Source organism: Grammomys surdaster, unplaced genomic scaffold, assembly GCF_004785775.1.
Source record: "Grammomys surdaster isolate TR1022 unplaced genomic scaffold, NIH_TR_1.0 165, whole genome shotgun sequence".
Classification (NCBI taxonomy): domain Eukaryota; kingdom Metazoa; phylum Chordata; class Mammalia; order Rodentia; family Muridae; genus Grammomys; species Grammomys surdaster.
Genome location: NW_021604613.1, coordinates 10,851,724 through 10,875,787, shown reverse-complemented (window position 1 = coordinate 10,875,787; position 24,064 = coordinate 10,851,724). Strand labels below are relative to the sequence as shown.

The following is a 24,064-nucleotide window of genomic DNA, read 5'->3' as shown; positions in this document are numbered from 1 at the left end:
CTGAAAAGTATTGAAGAAATGATTGCCCCCCCCACCCTCCACCTGTAAAATGGCATTAGTACTCATACTTAGAAAAGAAAACAAGTAGCAGTGTTTGAGAGCCGCATCTCAGATGACCTAGATGTATTGCACATGCACACACCACACACACACACACACACACACACAATCATTTGCATTTCAGATGGGAGAATTTGAGTCTTGGAGAGCTTCACAGACTTATGAACAGTCAGTGACTCAGGTAGAATGACAGGGGCAGGATTTGTTTGACTCCAGGGCCGCCTGCCTTCCACCCCAGGGCTTTTCATAACATCTAACTATCTTCCCACCGGTGTGTTCACATAGCCATGGTTGCTACAGAGGCTGGAGCCATGGCTTTTTAGGATGCATGCCCTCCTTCAGAACTATGACAATGAACATGGCCGTTTCAGTGTCCTAACAGATAGCAGGCAAGCACTCGTCTCTAGGGGAAAGAGCCCTGTTTCCTGTCTGCAATGACAGAGGACAGCATATGTCCTGCTTGCCCGAACTAGTCATGATTTTTAGTAAATGGCTGGGGCCCAAGTGCCTGTCTTCAGATTAAACTACCTGCCTACCTCCAGCAATTGTAAAAGGCTTAACAAGGCTTATGATCAAAAGGTCCAAAGTTCTCCACTTGATCATCTGGAAATGGGTCTGTGCAACAATAAAAGAAAAATAATGCCGTAAGCTCAAATACTGGGCTGGAGCCCGAGGGTTCCTTTTATTTTCTCTTTCTTGTGACCCTTTAGAACTTATAACTGTGTTTAACTTTATGCTGCTGCTTTTTTATTGCAATTGCTTCATTCTTGCCACTGTTAAATTTATTTTTGAAGCATTTTGTAAATGCCCTACCTTTCTTTTTCTCTCTTCTTCCTTTGCTCGAAGACAGTAGTGGGACCAGCTGAGGAGTTACTTCTTTGTGAGGTACACATTTCTTCTTGCCGTGTGTTGTGCTTCCCTGGGGAAGACCTGTTTTCAAAGCCTTTTGAGGCCCATGCCTTAATTTTAACTTCAATTACACCAGTTTGCTATTTTTCACTTATTTCACCATTTTCATTAGTAATTGCATCAGGTTTTTATATCTTTTTTTTTTTTTTTGGTTAAAAATAGAATTGTGTTATAAAACTATAACTGTTGAATCAATCAAGGACTAGTAAAAAGATTAATTTTTCTAGTGATGGACTACAGCCTATTTCAATATCTGTGAACCTGTGTATGTATGTGTGTGTGTGAGTGTGTGTGTGTGTGTATGTATGTATGTATGTGTGTCTGTGTATCCATTGTCCATGCGTGCATGTGCATGCCTATGTGTACCCATTGTGTGTGTGTGCTCAAGTGAGCGTGCATGTGTGTGTGCAGTGTGCGTGTGCATGCATATATAGGTTTGAAGTTGGTATCAGGAATTTCCTCTGTCATTTTCCACCTTACTTTTGGAGGCAGGGTATCCCGTTAAACCAGGAGCTTGCCATTTTGGCTAAGCTGGCTGGCTAGTAAGCCCAGGATCCTCCTGCCTCCCGGCCCTCAGTGCTGCAGTCACAGACACATGTGCCACTGGATATGGCTTTATATTGCTGGGCATCTGAACTCTGGTCTTTGTTCTTACAGCAAGCTCTCAGCCATCTTATTTTTTAGGTAGGGGAGATGTGTAAGGGGATTGGCGGTTGCTTTTGACTAGAAGGAGTCACTGCTATTGTGCTAGCCAACAGTTGTTCCCTCCAATCACAAACTAAAATGTTTAGGAAATAGCTTTCCCATATTGAGAGTTATAAAATATTAGTGTCTTACATGTTAGAGACACCTCAGATTTTATGTTGTATTTTGTATTTAACTGTTACTTTGAAATTAATAGGACCTTTTCAGCCAGTCCAGACTTACTTAGTCATGGGTGAATGCTAGCTTATAGAGTAGCTAGATTCATTTAAAGGCCTTATCTGTGGTCCCCAGATGTGTGACATGTACATGTTGACATTAGGAACTGCACATGGATTTTCAGCACTGAAACCTCTGTAGACACAGGTATTAGGCAGCTTATGGCACTACTGGCTACGTGGCTGTGTGTGAGCATATGCTTAAATCACTAGAGGTAGCAATGAGCCTGCTTCCTTTGACAAAGATCATATACCAGTATGTAAGAGTTAAAAGGTCTAAATGGGGCTATTCCCTGCCGGGAAGGGCTCTCCTGGATGGGCTGTATAAAATGCCATTATGCTTGCTTAGAAAGGTTTTACAGTGCTTCCAGCTACAGTGTGGGCAGAAGCCATAGCAGACTTGTTCTTATCTGTATCTATGGAGTGGTGGGTGATACCTGACACATAGTAGGTGCAATCAATAAATGCTATACAAATGAATGATAGGAAGATAATGTGGGAGATGTCTAATTCATATTATTCATTATGTATCTTAATGTATTTGGGAATAATCTCCCATAAACAAATACTTCATAGACTAGTGATGGTTACCAAGGAAAACAGCACTATGAAGCACTACACTAAATCACCTCCTTTGCCTAAAATTTGACCTGCCTCACTGCTACCTTGCATTTTCCGTGGAGCTGTACTAAGGATGAGTTTTCTGTGGGGTGTAATGGTGGAGTCAAGGGTTGCCCCAAGTGTGGTGTGGTGAGACACGCTGGGCTGTTGCTCAGGCTTAATAATAATTACTAAGATCTTTAATGATAGCAATTCTTAATGAGTATTATTATTGTTAATAATGATATTTAATAATTATACCCAATACTTATTATCTTTAATAATAATAATTAGCACATGGGAACCAGTTGTACCATTGTATTATCTTTAGAACAAAACCCTGAGTCTACGGCCCAGGAGTCTGCAGAGTGCTTGCTTTTCACCTCTGCTTTCCAGATCCCAGTGAGTCAGGAGGCATCTGGGGTTAGGGCATGGACAGCTGCTTTAAGCCTTCTATACATCTGTGCATTGGGCCTGTCCCCAGTCATGTTACAGGGGTCTTGTTTTCATTATGGAGTGCCAGTACTAAGGCCATCACACTCTTCCCACCCTCCCTCTGCCTGCCTATGCCTCCTTCATAGCTTTTGTGTTTTGTTACACAAAGAAAAGACTCAGAGCAGACTCTCATTCCATAACGTACTAATTTGTGTGAATTACGCAGGGTAGAGTCCATGTTTATCACTTGTCCACTGGTAAATCTTTGATCTTCTTTTGTCTGCTATGTTTAGATTTAAATGTCTGTGTGACTTTTTTTAAAAAATAAAAAAAAATTAGTTTAAAAACTGTTTAGTGAATTAAACACTTTTTAGGCTTTTCACACTTTGATACAAAGCAGAGAAATATTTCGGTGACAACCAATTTCAACAGAGTTTTCAAATAGACTAATTTGCTTTATTCTTTAGGGTCGTTTATTTATTTTTTTTATCTGCAAACACTAAAAAGTATTCTGTCCAGGGATAACTCGTGTTTGTGTATGAAATAATTCCAAGGAAATGAAGTTTGCATTTAGCTGTATGTTTTATATTAGTTCAACATCAGTTGAGGTTTTCATGATCTGTACTTTTTTCAAGCCAGCTTGATGAGTTGTCTACTGAATCCTAGAAGAGAACTGCTTTTGAAGTCCCGGTGACTTTCCTGTATACACTCACATAGCCTTTCAGGCCTGGAAATCTAACATGCCTCCCTACTGGGTGCTATAGACCAGCAGCATTGAAATACATTTCTGGACAAAACCAGAGATGACCTGTCTTGATAAGACAGACATTAGAGGTCATAAGGTCACCTTGACCTGGCTATGTGCTAAGACACCTCCGAGTGTAGCTGACCTTTTGATCACTGTAGTTTGAGATCTCCCGCCCCTCTCCTCAGCAATGCTGCTGCAACAGGACTGTCATTATAGAGAAGATCCAGCTCTCCTCACCCAAAGCCTTGCACAGGGCACATAACTATCAGGCTGTTCATCCTGAACTGTATGTGTGATCCTAGCATACTAACTTTGAGAACTGTCCCGTCCCTTTTTCTCGTCCTGTGGTTCTGATTGCCTTGTAACACCATGTTCTGCTGTCGGATTGTGTCTTCCCAGGTCTGATGATTCCAGTCTTCTGTGTGGTAGAGCAGTTGGATGGCTCTCTTGAATACGACAATCGAGAAGAGCATGCTGAGTTCGTCTTGGTGCGAAAAGATGTGCTTTTTAGCCAGCTGGTGGAGACCGCGCTCCTGGCCCTGGGGTATTCCCACAGCTCTGCAGCTCAGGCCCAAGGTATTTCTTCCTCTCTCTTTCCTTCCTAGCCTCCTGTGTGATCTGAGGAAGTATTGGTTTTTCCAAAAAGAGCTGTGAAGCGATTGTTGGATGCTGTACCTGACAGCAGGCCTCAAAAATCATGCAGGATCTTGTTTTCTTGTTCTGTGAAGGATTTGTCCAGTGCCTTGAAAGCCACCCAAACTGACTTGTATTTTAAAGCAATTGTCATGTTTTTGCATTTGTAATTCTGTTATTTTTGTTAAGTCAGCAAATTGGTGTTTTCGGGCTCAGTGATGAGATATTTGCCCCCTGACTTACCCAAACTTGGATATATGATTTCTAAGCATATGAAATTTATTTGTTTACTGCCGTGGGTTTATGGTTTCCGCAGTTTGCCATCAGGGTTTAATTAAACAGAAAACAGAGTTGCATCTTATCCTTTTGTACCTTTCAAAACTGTTCTACAGTTTTGATGAAGTCCATTCATTTAAAAAAATCAGTTTCTTTGTAATCACTCATTTTTACCTATTCAATTAACTACTAAAGTTGCATTGTTATATTGATAATCCCAGGGAGTTTATGTGAGCTTCTCTTGTTTCTTTCCAAAGCCTAGTCCATTGTTCTGTTATGCCAAAGATGCAGCAAAACAAATAATAACAGTATTCCTCAAACCTTGAATAATGGGGAAAGAAAACTTGAGCCTGTAGAATTATTGTCCTTGTTTTTCAGATGAAATGACTGAATCACATAGTTTATGGTAATAGTTATAAATAAAGGTGAGACATTCATAACATCCCTGTCTCACTTTATATGCTAATTTCCTGTCATCATTCGTACCTTAACGTTGTTGTGATTCCCAAGATTTCTTGCTATGTCTTGAATGTGGCTTCATGTCATTCTTGAGAGATCCGTTGGCTTCAGTGCTTCTGGTAAGATAACAAGGGGAGATCAGGTGAAGATAGAGCTACACAAACTGAGATAGAGTCTCAGACTTTGAAGCTCTTCCCTCTGATTCTATATGCACATTGGTGCTTTATAAAAGGTAGACTTTGTTTAAATTATAGAGTAGTTTTACCAAGGTGGTCAAACATATTTTCCCAGGTGAGTGTACTCTACGTCCATGTCCTGTGTGTCTCAGTGCAGAAACCTGCCCTTGGCCAGGCTCGGTGCAGAGACGGCAGCTGAACTGTGGAGTCCACTGCTTTCCTAGCAGCATAATAAAGGATAGTTTTCTTTTTTTCCTTGAAAACTTTCTTTCTGTGTGAGGGATTCAGGCTTTGATTCCCAACAAATTGTATATTGAACACCGCTTCTTTTATTTTAGTGTCCAAATGAATTAAAAGAAGTGTTGCCCAGTCCCGAAAACTTTCATGCCCTTTTAGGGCTATTTTTCCTTCGAACGTAAAGGTCACTGTATCCTACTGCTTGCATTCTGGCATTCGAGCTTGCTGTTTGACAGGGCTATCTATCTCAGTTAGCATGGCTGCTCAGTGCATCATGAGATCATATGTGGAACACAGAGCGCTAAGTGGCCAAGATTTGATTCTTGGCACAAGCTAAGGAAGGGACTCTCAGGAAATCTACACCAGGGAACTCCACCGACTCTCAGTGATGTGAACTGAGAAACTCCACTCCAAGATGAGCCCTGCAAGCAAGCAGTGACTGCTGTCTGCTGTAGAGCATAAGGAGGGGGCAAGCCAAAAGTAACTATTTGCTTGCTTAAAGTTTCTGAAAACTAAGCTTAAAAAATAATACATATTATATATATTTGTTATTTTTTTGGTTAAGGTGAATCAACTTATCAAAAATACTGTCTAGATTATGTTGTGGGGAAAAGAAGGTTTATCACTATAAACCCTACAGAGTTACAAAAATATCAGAATTTGCTTGTTTTTTTCTTATGCTGATGACCTGTTTTGAATAAATGGGAAAACTTAGAATTGTTCATATTTTTAAAAGGTGTATCCTTTTTTGTCATTTTGATGATTAGAAGGTTAAATACTCTTTTATGGCTAAGTGGAAAATCTTGAATAACGTTTTTGGAATAAATATATTAGATTTTTCTTGTCATTCAGATGGTTGGAAGATGTTTAGGGTAGATGGAAAAGCAGGGTCATTCGTTCCCCTGAAAGGCTGTATTAGGTCTCGGTTGTCACCGAGGCGAAGGGGAGCATGCAGCCTGCTGCCTACGTCGCACAACTTGAGTGGTGTGTTTTATGTGCTTTACGAGTCAGGTTTTTCATGAATTGGACACATAGCACCGCTAGTCTAGTAGAAGAGATGGGCGTGCACATGTTGTCTTGTGACTGAGGCAGAAGGCTTTATGTATGCAGTTTCTGTTTTCTTTGTTTTTTTCTCCCACACTTTTGTAATTTTCCCAAAGTAGGGGAGTCAAGGGAACCTTCTGGCCAATCCAATGACAAAGGAAATACTGCGGTGTCTCTGAGTTTTGTATTCCTGTGCTGGAAGTGTGAAGGACACCCGAGCTGCAGGGATAGTGGGTTGTTTGTACCTTTTAAAAAATTGGTGCTCTTGGAAAAGGATTTTTCATTTTGACATGGCCAGAGAAGGTTCTTGGTGATTGACTTAGGAGAGCAGTAGAAGTGCAAACATGTTTGCAGTGTGATTTTGGGATGATGCTCCCAGGCAGGGCTGTACCCATCAAGTCCCAATCAGGGGCTTACCCATGCTTCTGTAAGCACGAGATTGTCAATTTCTTTCTCTGAGAGGGTATTCCCTCCAGGTGAGCTGCAAAGATTTTTACTTATTTGCTTCTAAAGGGTAATAGAAATTCTATTGAAACAGAGTCCAGGGATTCCCCAGCCCACATTTGCAAAATATTTATTAAAATGCTGAATATTGGCACTAGAGAAAAAGGCACCAGACACTGTCATAAATCATGGGAGCTATGTTTCTAGTTGACTTATACTTTCCATTTACCAACACACCACTAACTGTGTGACTCTCAGTGAGACGTAGGGTTCATCTGATCTGCTATTGAACATATGTACAAAGCTGGATTGGTAGACAGAGGTCTCAGTGCACACACCTGCACTGTCTGACACGCTGTGAGCCCCTGTCTCTGCATCAGAGGTCTTAGAGTAATTGAAAAGAGAATGTGGGGGGTTGTCAGAGCCTCCTTCCCCTCATCTTAAACTTGCCATTCTTTTTATTGTTCCTCTGCCAACCTTTTGACTTTGTCCCACGAGGCTTTCTGTAGCATCCACGAAGCTCCCACACTATCCGGAGACTCTTTAGTCACTGGTCACCCAGCAATCTTACTTGCCAACAGGATGGCTTTGATAGGAGACAGCTGCTGTGGCAAGATGGTGTCCCACTGTGCATAACCAACTTAATTTGCAAATGGCCATTTTACTTATAGTGTTCTTCACTCATTAATTTAAAAAATAAAATTAATTGAACATTTTATTTTATGCATATGAATGTTTTGCCTGCAAATATGTATATCCACTACATGCATCTTACTGCCTGTAGAAGTCAGAGGAATCAGATTCCTTGGAACTGGACTTATGGATGGTTGTAAGCCACCATGTAGATCCTGGGCACTGAACCCAATCCTGGATCAGAGGAGCAGGCGCTCCTAACAGCTGAGCTATTTCTTCAATCTCTAAATTGTACTTCTGTCTGGTAGATTTTTATTTAAAAATACACACTAAACAATAAGTAAGTGACAGCCCCCCTTAGCCAGTTATCTTTGTTGTCAAGACTGTATGTTTCAGAAGGGGTGTACTAATCACTGTTTCTCATTTATCTTGCAATAATTACATTTGTGAAGTGATTTGAAATGATTTTTTAATGGCACAGAAAATTTTATTTAGTAAATGTTATGTGACTCAACCATGGTGCCAAGTAGCCTCAATTACATAAAATTTCACATATGTGCAGAGAAGAAAGTCAAATAAAGTACATTATCTGTAAATGGTGTGGGTGTAGGATTATGGAGGATTCCTTTTCTTCTAATGAGAATGAAAATAAGTATAAATTCTACTTCCTTCTCGAATTCTCTGAATAGGTAGGAAGTTGTTACTTCCATACTCCCATGTTTTGTTAAGTAGTTCCTTTGTTCCTATCTGTAAACTCGGACACTCATACATTAAACAGGTACGTCTCTGCTGCCTTGTCCAGTGGGAGATTAGGAAAGAACCAGCATGCTGTTTTCACCCTTGGGAATGAGATAAACAATTTCTCAGCATAATGATGCTCAGAGCAGTTGAGCAAGTGCTGTATCAGACACCGTGCTGGGAGATACGGTGGTGTGTGTCCTGGTTCCGTTAGTCAGCATAGCAGTCCTTTGAAGGAAGGCAGTTAAGTTACCCAATGTTTTCCATTCTACATACGGAAGCTGAGGCAAAGGAAGAGAGAGCAGCCATTATCGCTGGGGCATAGGCTAATAGGTGGGGACCTGAGGTGGCAAGCCCAGTGATGTACCTGAAGGCTCTGAGCCAGGGATGAACCTCAGCAGATGTAGAATCAGGCTAGAGTCCAGCTAACTCCTCATCTTTAATGCCTGTCACAAGTTAGTGCTCTTTCAACTTTTGGAAGTAAAGAGATGGAGGGAAAATGTTCTTTTCAATGAGCTTACATTTGCTCGATTATATATAAGAAATTAAGCATGTAGAACTGTTCAGTTGTTTTTTGACCCTCTGAGCTCAGAAATATACCACAGTAATATTGAGAGACTACAAATATATGTACAATTTATTTGTTTGGTGCTAATTTACTTATTTTTAGACTGAATTTATTTATTTTATTAATATTATAATGTTAATTTAATTTATGTTTGGTGCTTAGTTAAGTTGTTACTGCTTAAAAATTTGCAAGAGTTCCTTGTTGTCTATTGTTGGAAGCAGATAGCAAGGTCGGACACAGGCATTAAGTGTCCTCGAAATCTTTGCTTCATAAGAGAAACCGACATTTGTCAGTTCCTTACAGTGTTTTCAGGGTCTTCCTCTCTGGCTTTGGTTTTTAATGTGGTAAAGCTCTTTCTGTCTCAGGCAATAAACTGGCTTGTGCTGACATCAGTCACTAGCAGTCATTTGGAAGAATAGACAGAAGAACCTGAGCTATTTACATAGGAGCCTGGAGTAACATATATGCCCTAAAGTGTTAGCTTGCTTTCTTATTCCATAGGTAGATCTGCGGAAGCTGGAAACTCCATCATTCCCTTATAAAGGACCTAAGGTGCACAGTATAGTGTGAGACGCACAGTTTTGTGCATGTGCTAAATGGATGAAAGAAGGTTTTTTTGTTTATTTAATTTTAATTTTTACATCTACTTATTTTGTGTCTGTATGCGTGCCATAGTGCATGGATGAAGATCACAGGACAGCTTTCAAGAATTGATTTTCTCCTTCTACCTTGTGGGCTCTGTTCTATTCTTGTGGGAATAGAATTCAGGCTATCTGACTTGGTGCGAGTGCTTTTTCCTGCTCAGCCATCTCATGGCCTCAAACATGGTTTTTGAATATTGTACTTCACTAAATCTTACCCACAAAGGATTTTTTCTCTACTGTATCATGAAGTCAGTTTCATTCATGATTTAGCTGTTAAAGTAGAAATGGAATCTTTGTTGATGAGCCTGTGCTGAGCTATTCAAATCATGAGTCATATACATCTATAAGTGATACATGCTTGATATTTCAACTAAGGCCTTTTGATTATATGGCTTTTCTTTATACTCACATTAAAGACATCCTAGAATTCTCATTTGTTGCCTTGATTCAGAGTCAGTCTTTCTTTCTTTCTTTCTTTCTTTCTTTCTTTCTTTCTTTCTTTCTTTCTTTCTTTCTTTCTTGGCTAAACTTAATGCAAACTCTGATCCTAAAATTTCTTCAAATACGATTTCAAAGGGACACTTAGTGAGCTCATTTATAATCTCATAAAGGGTTCAGAAATTCACACCCTTTGAGGGAGAATCTGAAAGGACGTGTGGTTTACAGTGGACCGGTCTCCCATGGCTTGGCATGTCTTGGCTCCTTTTTTTCCTCTTCCACTTTTGTTTCTTTGATTAAGCTCTTATGTTTGAGAGATTTTTGAGTGTCTACCCCTCTTATAACAGCATATTGAAAATGGTTCATATTTAGAAGATCTTGGAGCAAACTTTTAACAAATGAGCTTCTTAAACAAATCTGTCCCCAGAATAACAAAAAGGTACCTCAAGTTGCCATAGCCCCACCTTAGCTCTCCCCCGGAACAGTGTTGGCTGGGATGTCATACATTTTTAACACTCTTCCTGCCATGCGGCCCTATCCTGCTGCATAACTGTGAGTTTTCACATATGTGTGCATCTCTGCACTCACATGCACATGACAAACTGTGAAACACTCCCTGTAAGTAAATGCCAAGAAGAAAATGACATCTTATTTCCTTGTCCACCATATAGTTAAGATTAAATATCTAATATAAATATTTATAGCTTTGTATCCCTATTTATTTTGTTATAATGTGTGCTATTTTACATTTGTAAGTATATAATTATGGCTTATGTAAAAGTCAACTGATAAAAATATTATCTACATGTAAAGTAGGATAGGCTGAGACTCTACCCAACTTGGATGCCTAGCAGTTTAGTACATAGTGCTTGGTTAAAACCACTGGGGATGAGGACTGGGGATGTAGAGTGTTTGCTTAGTATGCACAAAGTCCTGGGTTCATTCCTTGCACTGCCCAAAGTAGGAGTGGTATACACACCTGTAACCCAGCACTTGGGAGTTCGAGGTGGAATGTTCCGAAGCTCAGGGTCATCCATCTACAGCTCAGGGTCATCCATCTACGTAGAGAGATCAAGGTCAGCCTGGTATACATGAGACCCTGTCACTTTGACAAACTATTAAGGACAGAAAATGTAGGGCTGACTTTACTTTTTATATGTCCTTGAAATTTCATTTGGGTACATACTTTTAAAAATCCAGCCATATATGGTAGCCCAGTGCTTTTAATCCTCACACTTAGGAAGTGCATGTAGGATTGTACTTTAAGGCTAACTTGGCTACATAGCAGATGAAATCCATGACCAGAAGGGGGGCTGATCACATGACTTCTGGGCTCCGTTGCTTGTGTGAAATGATTCAAATGATCTAGGTGAAACAAATTGACCTCAAAGACAGATAGCCTTTATTTAATAATTCAGTAGCTGACCAGCTTCGCTTATTCTTCCTTTATAATTTTGTATATTATTCACTTCCTATTGCATACTCTCCAGTGTTTCATGAGTATAGCTGGCTATAATGGATTATAAATGAGAAGCATATAGCTTGATATTGGTGATAATTATATTTGATTTTTATTCTATTGTAAAGTGTAACCTCCTCTTTATGTGTATGGATTTTAAGTACAAGATTGAGTCATTTGCTTAGGATCTAGGTCTGTCTGTGCTTTAAGATGCAGCAGATTCTGTCAAGGAACTCATTATTCCTTAATACACGTCCATATGGTTTCATAATGCTGCCTCCTCTTAGCTAAATCCTTTAAGGCGTCCCATCAGTACAGGTCTCAGTCTTTGTTTGGACACCGTCGTTTTCCAACTCTAAGTAAAGTGCATTTGCTATTCATGTTGGATTTTACTATTTAAACTGTCTTTTTAAAACTCCCTCCATATTTTTTCTTCTCCTTTGGAGAATGATAGTCATGTTGAAAGCCCACAATTTCAGTTAGTTCTTTGTGAAATTGTGTGAGTTCAGCATTCTGTGTTTTGCATGTCTATTTTGTCCAGCATCTCTGGACATTTCTGTGTTCTGATGGAATCTCAGTTCCATGGCTGTTCACTTAGCCATGTAGTGTCAGAAAGGTGTGACTTGTCCCTTGCTTTGGGCAGCTCTGAAGTGTGACAAAAGAAAAGTCCCTGGTGAGCTGGCCGCTTGGTCACACATGAGCACCTTGACTGGGTTTCATAGGAACCAGACAAGAAAAAGGGTGGTAGGGGGCATCTGAGTAGGCACAACAGTAGGCTTTTTGTTGTAGCTGGGAAAATTCTAATGGGTCTGAAGTTGGGGTTTTAGAATATGTGACACTTCTTCTTGGAGTGGCTGTAATTGGTGAAACTATTTGAGTGTCAACATGAGGAAACACACAAGCTTTCCTCTGGTTTCATGAAATACCAGGCAAGACAGAACTGCTATTTTACAAGCTCTTTACTCAGGTTGGGAAAAGTTGTTGCAGCCTATATGCAAATCAGACAGTGCCAAAGTCCCCCTTGGCTCCCAGCTCCAGCTTGGCGGAGAACTGCTTCTGACATATTCCTTATGTCGGTTTTGTAAAGCGGGAAGTGGATATGAAAAGCTTATAACACATTTCAGACCTATGCCCTTGATGGTTCTGCCACATCTCCCATTTACAAATTCTGCCTAGTAATCTCCTATTTGAAAAAGCAAAAACAAAAACAAAAAAACAAACAAAAACATGCCAGCAAGTGGACACTTTGTAGCGGGAAGTCTGTTCCTGCTCCAGGCATGACCAGGTCGACCTACTTCCAGTTCTTGAGAATGTATGCTCCAGAGCCAAGATGATAACTAGCAATTCAGAATGTGTGTGTCTTGGGAAGATATTTTATAAGAGGCTGGAGAGACGTCACTTCACGGGACTGGTTTTACATAATCTGCAAGGGAAGAGACATACCAGAATTATTTGCAGAGAAACATTTTACGATCTTTAGCTTTTTGAGCACTGTTTTAAGTTAGAGGAGAGAAACCCAACCAAGCCACCCTGGGAGGGCTTGTCTCGAGTCTCTGCTTCTCTATCTTGGGCTCACTTCACTCTTTCACTTGACTAATTGTTATTCTTTGTTATGAACAAGGTACTGTTCTGAGTAGCCAACCAAGGTCCAGAGATGGAAGGTCCATATCCTGTGCTCTATGTTGGGAAGATATTAAAGAATTCCTTGTGTAGAAGGTTGGAGGAGTCCTGTGCTCCCCATCTGGTTTAAGTCTTTGGCTTCTGGAGACAAAGTACTTAACCAGTACAAAATTGAAAGTTTTAAGTAGGTTTTGAGGGCCAAAAATAAAATTATATGGGCAATGCAAAGATTAAAGTTATTTTTTTCTGAATAAAATCTGTTACCTATGTGGGCTAACTCCTGTTAGAAATCAGCTAAATGTTGCATTGTTAGAATTAGTTGATGTAAAGCTATGGCTTAGTTCTTATGAGAACATTAACATAATAAGGCTTGTTAGTAATATATATGTATATTACATATACATACATATACACATACGTGTGTGTGTGTGTGTGTGTGTGTGCGCGCGCGTGTGTGTGCATGCACGCATGTATGAATATGTTTTGGTCTTTCAGTGAGCCCAGAACCTGACTGGTAGCAGCAAGGCCTAACAGTCTTCCTGTCTCTGCCCCTGGTAGTGCTGGGGTTACCAGCATGCATAACTAAGCCTGGCTATTGATTGACAGGGTGCTAGGAATTAGAGCCCAGGTCTTCTTCATAGCAAGCACTCTTATCTGCTGAGCTAAAATCTTACCAGTGTATTTCTACTAACATTACTTATCCAGCGCTTCCTCTGTACCAGGTGCTGTGGAACTCTTTACTAGCCGTTCTCTTACCCAGTCCTCGTAGCAGCTCCTCGGTTTATATTGTATCATCTGCAGTGCACCTCTGGTGAATAAGTCCCAAAGGGGTCACTAGCTAGACCAGCACAAAGCGTTGCCTCATGAGAACGTGTGCCATCTACTGTCATGGTCTTATTTTGGTTACAGATTGTCAGTTTATTTTTTATTTGTTGTGTTTTGTTTTTCTTTTGAGATAGAGTCACTCTGTAGCCCAGGCCAGTCTCAAACTTGCAATCTTGCTGCCTCAGCCTCCTGAGCTGGGGGTCCAAGCTGGATTCCACTTTATAAAAGCACATCTTATTTGTCTCTAGTTTTGCATATGTCTAAACACCTTATAGAAGCATAAGGTTTTAAAAATCCTTTTTTTCTCTGGTAATAAATTAATGTTCATTAATTATAGAAAAGTGAAACTTTAAAACGTAGAAAGACAACACAAATCTCTCTGGACCAAACACTACGGGATGCTTGGGGCTGCTTCTCCTTGGTTCTGTTTCTGTACAATTTTCACCTGTAACCATTATATTATCATAACTTCGACATTTCATCTTCTTTATTATTGTTTCCGGTATCACATAACAGTGAGGCTCTGGATCTAAGGAAGCAGGGAATGTTTGTTTCTTTTGTCTTCCTTTCTGTGGTTTATGTAGCAGGAGCAATTTTAACACTAGAAGTCATAGTTCAGAACTGTGTACAGCCTGCACTGGATAATCAGATTTGTCCCAACATCTGTATGAGAATAGAGTTGTTTCTTGAAAATGCGCACTTCATGTCATTTGAATTATTGCAGGAGAAAGGCCAGTTATTCAACTCCATCCCCGTTTCTTTTCATCCCTGCCTTATAGTATATAAAGAGTTAAATTTTGTGTTTGCGGGTTTTCCTTTCTTTTTCTTCCTTCTTTTCTTTTTTTTAAACATGGAAGAAGGGTATAAAAACATTGTGCCATTCAAGAAACTTCAGCTAATTGCTTTCATATTTTGTTTTTGTAGCAGTCTTGCTGTTACCCGCATGTTGGCTTTGTCTTCTTTAAAAAGCACATACACATCATTGTGTGGGCTAGTGACTGAGTGCTTACGAGTTTCACAGTGACAGTCCTGTGTTAAGATGTCCCTTGGCCCAGCGATTAATAGCTGATGACAGTCTGTCTGTCAGCTTCTGGTTTTGCTGCGTGTAGTAGGGTGGAGATTTTTTGAAAGTGTCACGGGGAAAGCTCCGAGGGAGCATTTTTTCTCGTGTTTGGAGTGACTACAGACAGCCTGAGGTTGGACGTAGGAAATTTGTCAGGCAAGTCAGGAATGCACCCTCATTTGGCGGAGTCTGTTTACCATCATTTCTGCTGGACCTTAGGACCTAGTGGGCGTGGAGATGAGATGGACATCTTGCTCAGTCTCTTCCTCAGTATTTTATAGCTCTAACAGGGTCTGGCTTCATCCCTGCAGCCTTACTAGGTTTGATGTGGAGCTGCTTACAATTCTGTGTACTGAAAGTTGAGCATGAAGCACATACCTATAATCTCAACACTTAGGAGGCTATAGCAGCCTGTCTTTTCTGATGGTGTTCCAGGCTGTCATCCTACTGGCTACCCCCCACCCCCCCGGACCCTCTTTCCTGCAGCTATTCAGTTCACCATGAGAGCTGACAAGTAGAGAGTAGTTTCTTCATCTGTGACTATGGTGGTGGCTCCTGGACAGGTAGAGATTTAGTTGAGGTTTTTAAATAGACATAGTATTTTTATATAATTCAAAGTATCCATTAAAATGGATTCCATGTATCCAAAAATACCAATTTATACAAAAAGAAATGTTAAAACAAATGTTTTATCATAAATATGAATTGAAGATTTCTGTGTAATATATTAAGGTATGATTTGCTACTGTGTCTCTTCTAACTCTGGTAGGTATTTAAATGTACCTTCTTGCAACTTAAATTAGTGCAGTTGAAAAAAATAAACACACGCAGTTGAGAAATAAATAAATAAATAAGTAAATAAGTAAATAAATAAATAAAATAAAAATCCTTCTCCAGCTCATGGAGGACATTTCCTATCGTGACTGGTGTCAAAACTATGAACTTGACAAGTAATCCTTTAGCTAAGAAAAGCAAGAGATTAGGCCAACTGTATGGTCCTTAGGACACTAAGTTCCGGTGGAGGTGGTGTTCTCCTATTTTAAATAAGAGATCCTCACTGCAGGGTTGAGATCAATAAGGATATTTTAATATAGGCTCAAGCATGAGGGCTCAAAAAGACAGGTGCTCAGAAGGAAAGAGAGACACACCCAAAAGCATGGATGTGGGCTTCTCAGGTCATAGAAAAGAAGATGTATCCAAGTGTGAGCTTGGGCTGCTCAAGGAAGACTTGCCCATATTACGTTGAAGTCTACTTAAGTAACTACTTAACCACTTCCCTAAGATATGTTTTTCTCTTCTGTTCTATTGGCTGCCTTCTGAGTAGCCGTGAAGATATAGGTTTAGTGGGTTCATTCATAGTACCTTATCCTTTGCTAAAGAGTGGTGTGGGTGCTGTTGCCTGTTAGGATGCAAGCATGCAAGCAGAGCTTGTTGTGCATCTAAGTGTGCTCCATAGATTAACTGGTTTAATGCATACAAATCTTGTATGGTATAATTGTCCCATCTTGTAACTAAGACAACTGAGGCAGAAGGAGATTAAATGACATGCGCCAGGGTACACTGCAAATAAGCAATGGAGCCAGCATTCAAATGTTTCAACCCAGTCTTTCTACTTCTTGAGGCAATGGCTAGACACTGACACCCTTCTCCAACTATGATATGATTAAGGTGTTATTGTAATAGTGAATTACTATTAATAATATCAGCTGGGCATGAGGGTACATGCTTGTAATCCCAGCACACAGGAAGTTGAAGCAGGAGAATAGCTGCAGATTTGAGGCCATCCTGGGTTATATAATGCAAGAACCTATTTCCAGAAAGCAAACCAAAGTAAAACCAATAAAAGCTGCTATAATGGCTTACATATAGCTAGAGTCATTCATTAAAATGCTAAATATTTCTCCCCTTTTTCCTTTATTCATTTTTTTCATCAGGGTGTAGAATGGGAGGAAGGGAGACAGGACGAGAATTTGAGAGACATTACAAATGCATTCTACTTAATCTGAAATATTTTGACGCTTCTGGAGAAGGAAGATGATTTAATTTCATATATAATTGCATGAAGAATTATAAATTATGTTTTCTAAAATACCTATGACACTAAAGCACAAAATGAACAGATAAAACTGATTTGTTCTCTGACAAATCAAGATATATGGCTGTGTTTTCATTACAAGTGCTGTTTGTACAGAGGGAGCTGCCGAGTACGATACCATAAGACACGAACTGTTTCCAGGCGGTGCTGCCTCTGTATGGACATCTCGAGGTGATTTATAACCGTGCTCAATTATTTTTTTTTTCTAAAACATGCTGGCAAGCAAAGCCCAGGTTGAACTTCTGAAGTCATAGCATGAAGATATGTCTTTCTATTTGACCTTTGACATAAACTTCCTCCTCAGAAATAAGGTGTTTTATTCTGCACAGTGAGGTGATCATTTTCAGTGTTTGGGGTGCCAGATAGAACATTGTCTCTCAATACTTTGGATAGTTTCCTGGAAGATATATGCCGACTTTCTTCTGCAGGAGAATTTATTTATAGTAAAAATGAGCAAAAATATTTTTATTCTTCCTATTAGACTGAAAACATTGTGTGTTCTAGTTCTCTGTGGTGGAAGAAGATTAAAATTGCAAGATGGAGGACTGATAAGTTAAAGCAATCTTCAAAGGATCCGTGCCCCCTAGTTGATACAGGCATTTGTTTAGCCTGTGAATGGTTCTGTATATAGCATTAGTAATTCTGGACAAACTTGAAAGCATTGTTCTCTGTGGAGAGGTTGATGGGCGCCGTGGTCAGTGCAATCCATTGGTGGGTTTGGCTGTGTACTATGACAGACTGTTACTTCCTCCTCTTTGTGAGCCCCCTGACCGGTGATGAACGTGCGGACATGGGAGTAGAGACCCCGTGATAGACCTTGATCTCTTTTGTACTCACATCTAGCATGACAGGATCAGACACACAGGAAAGAATCACATTAAAAATCATATTATGTGCCTTGTTCTCCTCTTTTTATTTTATATGCATGCCCTACTATGTGTTTGAAAGTTGGATAAAAATGACTGATATTTAAAATATTAGGTTACACCAAATTTAAAAGGAAAGAAATACAGTGTTGCATAAAATGACGTGACTATAATAGTAAATTAGTTCAAGATTTGAAAGTAAAGGTTTCCAATACATTGGCCATTACACATTAGTTTTGAAACACATTTAGCTTATAGGAAAATGAGCAGGAATATTTAAGCAGTTAACTAGTTTCCTGTCTCTGAGAAACTGATAGGACTTGCTCCTGAAGAGTGTGATGGCTCTGTCACTGTGCTGTTGCCCTGTGAGGTCACATGGGGGATGACTGTGGCCTGGCTAAGGGTGGGGCGGGGAGTGTTAGTCTCTGCTTCTCCCCTCTGCACACTTGTTCTGACTGAGGAGAGTGGGCACCACGGGACTTTTAGATGCTGCTGGCTCCTCTACTTGTGACCATTACTTCAGTTTCTTCATCTGTCAAGAGTAATAACAGGGGCTGGAGAGTTGGCTCAGCAGTTAAAAGCACTGGCTGCTCTTCCAGAGGTCCTGAGTTCAATTCCACATGATGTCTCACAACCAACTAGATGCCCTTTTCTGTCATGCAGGCATGCATGCAAGTAGAGCAAATATACATAAACAACAAAATCATAAAATAAAAATATAATAATAATGATGATGATTATTATTAATATTATTATGAGTGATACTAACAAATCTCCCTCCATAAAGGTTGTTTGGTTAAATGAAATAAGTAGTGTAAAGCACTTTACCAAGCCCTTGACCCAGCAAGGGCTGGATGGAGCTGTGGTTAAGACCCGTATTGCTGGTAACCATGCTTAGAAGACCATGCGGGCCTAGAAACTTGAGTGTGATTCCTGGGACTCATGTAAAGAGAGAACTGACCTCCAAACATGCACCATAGCATGTGCATTCACACACATCATATGTATCCCCCCCCATAGTAATAATGATAAAATATTGTTACTGCTAGGGCTAGGGAAGTGGCTTAGTTAGTGTGTCTGCTGTACACACATGTGGACTTGAGTTCGAGCCCCAGTAGCTGTATAAAGAAACCTGGAGTCCCAGTGCTGGGGAAGTGGAGACAGGAAGATCCCGGGCTTTGCTAGTCAGCAAGTCTAGGCAAACTAGTGAGCTTCAGGGTAATAAGAGACCCTGTCTCAAAAATCAAGATGTAAAGTGATTGACACCTGATCTTGATGTTTTACACACACACACACACACACGCTCTACACCAAAAAAAAAAAAAAAAAAAGATTATCATTACTGTAGAGTACGGAAGCCAGATAAATCTATTCATTTCTTTTTTTCTCAGCTTCAACTCATGCAGTCCTTAAATCTGACACACTGCATATGAATTACCAATGCTGTTTTCTTGATCTGCTTGTTTTCTTGTGGTATAAGAAGATAAGACATAGGGACATTTCTGCCTTTTAAAAAGTTGATGGTATCCTATCCTAGGACTTCAAAAAACTCAAGAAGAAGGTTTTTTGGTTTTTGTTTGTTTTAGGAGGACTATTCTTTCTGTATCACATCCTTGCCCTTCCCCCTTTTACAGCACTTAAAATATTTTATGTAGGCTGACACTGTTTTAAAGCTTCCTCCTTGAGTCATCTACATGTTGAGTGCAGGGAAGACATTTAAGCTGTGCACACCTTTTTTTCCTCAAATGGTTCTGCTTGTAAGATTGCCTCATGACTCTGGGGCCATGTAGAACAGAGGAGACATCAAGAAATAGATTATGTGAATGACTTCCTCTGGGAACACATTGCCAGTAGATGTGTATACCCTGGAGAACTCGATCGAATGCCATGAGAACTGAACTCATGGCCTCTGCACCCTGGCTCCATCCTTCCTTCCATTCTCCTGAGGCATTTCATAGGAGTCTGCTTCACTACCCAGCACATGCTGTTTGGGACATGCTTTGTAGTGAAATAAATGATCACGAGTCAGAAAGAAACAGCTGAGGAGCCTAACTGGATGAAAGCAGCTTGTGTTATGTCGATTCAGCTGTGTATAGCATAATGCGATTAGCTTGTATGTACAGAGGTCAGGAATCAAATGGGACCATGCTCAAAAGTAGTAGGTTTAATTTCTATTTATTGATTATCCCCTCCAGTCACTGTCTCTTTTCACTATTTCCTTCCCAACCCTATTTAAACTCTTCTTGTTGCTTCATTCCCTCCCCCCCCCCCACACACACCCCGTTTGGACCAAAATTCACTTCTTAAAAACAAAACAAAAGAAAACAATCTAAGCATGATTTACCCATGAGAAACCAGCATGTGAAATAGAACTGTCCCCTGGCAGTCAGTAGGTGTGTGGTTCTAACCTCTGTTTTGGTGTGCGCTTATTCTAATATTAGAATCATCATCTGAAAGCTAATAATACTTTAAGAAAAGTATAATTATGAAAGTAAATCTGTATCAAAAATTGCATGGTATACCTCAAAGTCAAATATAATTATTAGTGAATAACTCCCTATTTAATAATTATCCAGTTATAGAATTGAACATAAAGTAGTGTTTCAGAATCTATGTACTTAGAAAATTGTTCAATTTTCCCATAAAATATAGCTCACCAGATCTTAGAGAAAAATAATCTATTTTGGTATCACAGAGCCATACATATATGAAAATAACGAACCCACTGAAACAGAGCATACTGTCCTTCTGTTAGGTCATGGTTTGTGGTCACTGCCAAGCCCAGTACTCTCCTTTTTGGGTCCAGTGGTTCTATTTTAACTTTTTTGAGTATTTTCCTCTCCTGGCCTTGGTCTTTGACAGCCGTGTCTCTACTCTGTGGCAGTGAGGACCAGGAATGCTGCATGTGCTGTGTGGGGCTGAGCAGCTCCACAGTGGACAGTGTAGCAGACAAGGAATGGTCTCAGACCTGCCTAATGCCCTCAGGGGATCACAGAAAGCAAACTGGGGATTGTGCTCTGAAGAGGATACCCTGGATCGAGAGGTGATTGTGCCACAGGTCCATTCTCTGTCCTAACAGGTTTGTTAGTCTCTGAAAAACTGCTGAAGGGAGGTGGTAGCTGCAAGCCTTTCAGCAAGCAGAGCCTCTCTAGAGGAACGAGGGGTCCATTCCATCATTCAAACCTCAGATGAATAAAGTGTGCACCCTTCCCTTCAGGAAAATCCTTAGCTACAGGATTGCTGCAGCCTGGGTATCTGTGTGTATTATATGCTAGCTTAGTGTACACTCAGTGGTGGTTTGTGTGTGTGTGTGTGTGTGTGTGTGTGTGTTTTTTGAGACAAGATCTTTCTACATAGCCCTGGCTGTCCTAGAACCCATTAGGTAGATCAGGCTGGCCTTGAACTCACAGAGATCCATGTGTCTCTGCCTCCAGAGTATTGGGACTAAAGGTGTGCACAATCATGCCCAGCTACACTGAGTGGTTTTTAACCAGCATGAAGTATTGGTATTAATGCTTGTTATTGCAGTACCATTTTAATTGTATTATGGGTGGTAGTTAAGACAACGTCATAGAGTACTGTAATTGGGTATGTGGCTAGTGATGGATATGTATAGTAGTATTTGTGACCTAATTTTATTTCCATTAATTGTATATGGCAGTCATTTTGTTTTATTAGTATTATTTGCTTCTGGTGCTGGTAAGTTGAACCTAGTGTGTTGTACACGTTAAACACATGCTATTTTAAACAGTTTTACTTATTTGAGGCTAGGGCCATTGGTGGAATAGAAGACAAGACTGCTCTTTTATTGGAGATAAGTATGGTGGCCTCATTCTTCTTCTCAGAGCTGTTTTGTTCTTAGGTAGCAGTTCGTTCAGTGTGTGTCCTACTCAGTCTGCACAGTGGACCCCCTCTCACAGCCCTCACTGTTTTGTATTCTGAATACAGCCGTCCTGTATTGCCTGTGGTGTGCTCTTTACTTCATCAGCAGACAATGTCTTTTCTCGTATCAGCAAGATGCTCATCTCCCTCTGTCTGACAAGGGTGCCGAGGCTTATCACTGGAGGGACAAGTATGTTTTGTCAAGCTTGGTTGGTCTCCATGAGACTGCTCCTGCTGTGGTCATCCTGTGCTGTGATCTTGGGATTGACCAAGCAGCAGCCACACGGTATTTGAGAGGATAGGCTTGTGCAGACTGGGGCAGTGACAGCAGCGGGTGCTGGCACTGGAGTCTTGAGTGAGCGCTTTGACACACTGAGTCACAGCCCATTATCACTTGCACTAGTGTCAAAACAATAAGGCAGCCTGAACTGCAGCTTGGCTTACGCCTGCTGTCACACATGCGCCTCCTAAGTCATTAGTGTTGGCGTGGACTCCTTCCGGGATCAGTCAGAACTGCATCAGGAGAGGGGGACTTGGTTATTAATCATCTGTGGCTAATTGTGCCAGGGTGGGGCGGGGGTGTCCTGATAGCACTGTGACAAGGCCTGACTTCAGGATACCTAAGCCCAGCGGCTTTGACAAGAGCCACATTGGAGAGGGGCGAGTTCAAAAGAGGGAGAAGCCTCATCAGGTAGGGAGGTCTATTCAGCCTGAGACAGGCAGAGGGGTGGGAAGGCCTTGACAAGGCTGTAAGATTCTGATGGACAGAGATGGAGGGAGAAGGTTGGCAGGCAGCTCTGTTTGGCTGGTCTGCTTGATACACTGAAGAGGCTTTAAGACTCAGAGAGAACTGTGCATGCCAGGCTGAAGAGTTCATGTTTTCTTAGCAGTCTCCTGCTTGGGACCACCCTTCCTTGAAAGGTGCTGAATCAGTGTAGTCATGGTGCAGAAGAAAAATGTTAAGTCTATTGAGATGTTAGCTGAGGCGATGATCAGTTACGTCCGCAAATGACTACTTATGGCAGGAAGTCTACAACAACCATGTTAAAACCAAAGAGAAGATTTTTTTTTTTAGTTGTTATTGGTTTTTGTTTGTTTTGGTTTGTTTCAGATAAGTGACTAATCTTGGCTAACAGTATCTTCGAATAGCATCAAAGGCCCTGGCTTTGAGACTTTTCCTGGCTTCTCTTAGTATCATTGCAAAGTGGCTGTTATGTATCTAGAACTTCAGTACTGATTCCAGAGACTTAGAAAAAGAGAGGGGAAGAAGAGCCAAAGACAGGGCATATCTCTCCATGAAGATCCCCCTTCTGACTCCAGAAGGAAGGCCTTCTCAGGACTCTGCCTTTTATTGCACTCTTCAGTGCTTGGGAAATCAACTTTTTCATCTGATACAATGCTTCTCAAAACAAACAAACAAGCAAAACACACATACACAAACACAAAACAACAACCACAAGGACAACAAAACCCCCCAAAACTGAAATTCTCTGGGAAGGAAGAAGGGAAGGGGATATTGGTCAGGGAGTAGCAGTATGGGCTACTGTGTGTTTGTGTCTATCGTGGGAAATCAAGAAAGACGGAGAGCAGAGGGGCAGAAAGCCAGCAGTGCCAGCAAGGTATTATGATTAGATTCAGATAAAACAACCCCAGAGTTTAGTTTCAATTTTGGGTTTGTTTAACAAAAAACAATAATATATTGGACAATGGGTTAAGAAAATGAGGCTTTGAGCATAACACTGTCATTAGACTTGTGTAGAGGGTGTAGTGGCTTTGAGGCACTAGGGACTTATTGGAACACACACACACACACACACACACACACACACACACACACACATTGGAACTTGAAAGCCTGGACCCAGGAGGTGTGATGCTAAGAGACCGTGCATGCATTTTGGAATACTGTTTTCAGACTGAATGCTGAGTAAGTTATATGAGAAATAAGCATACATTTCTTGGGAAGCATATGTTATGTGAAGATAGACACCTTACTAAAAACTGACTTTCCCTATTTTGTGAGACTAATAAACAAGCAAAAGTATTTCATGGATTAGTTTAAAATATCAAATTCAAAACAAGCCTTTAATATTCCTTGGCATGAGTATTTCTTTGTCAACCATACAAGCATTCACATACCGTAAGGAATGGAGGATATAACAGATTTCCTTTTGTGCCCTTGCTCTAGGGATTGTGTATAATGTGATACTTTAAAAGTCTTTTCCTGATAGATGGTTTGGCTGCTTTCTCTATATTTAGGCATGTTCTGGTGCTTGCTTCTGTCCATTTTAT

The 24,064-nt window shown here is 40.5% G+C and overlaps 1 protein-coding gene across 1 annotated transcript in view; it reads left to right on the top strand.

Moving 5' to 3' along the window:
• Satb2 (SATB homeobox 2) overlaps nucleotides 1-24,064 on the top strand; it is a 172,019-nt gene that overhangs the window by 19,185 nt on the left and 128,770 nt on the right. Inside the window, exon 3 of the mRNA XM_028765750.1 lies at nucleotides 4,072-4,248. Coding sequence (XP_028621583.1) covers nucleotides 4,072-4,248 — 177 coding nt within the window. The remainder of the gene's footprint in view (nucleotides 1-4,071; nucleotides 4,249-24,064) is intronic.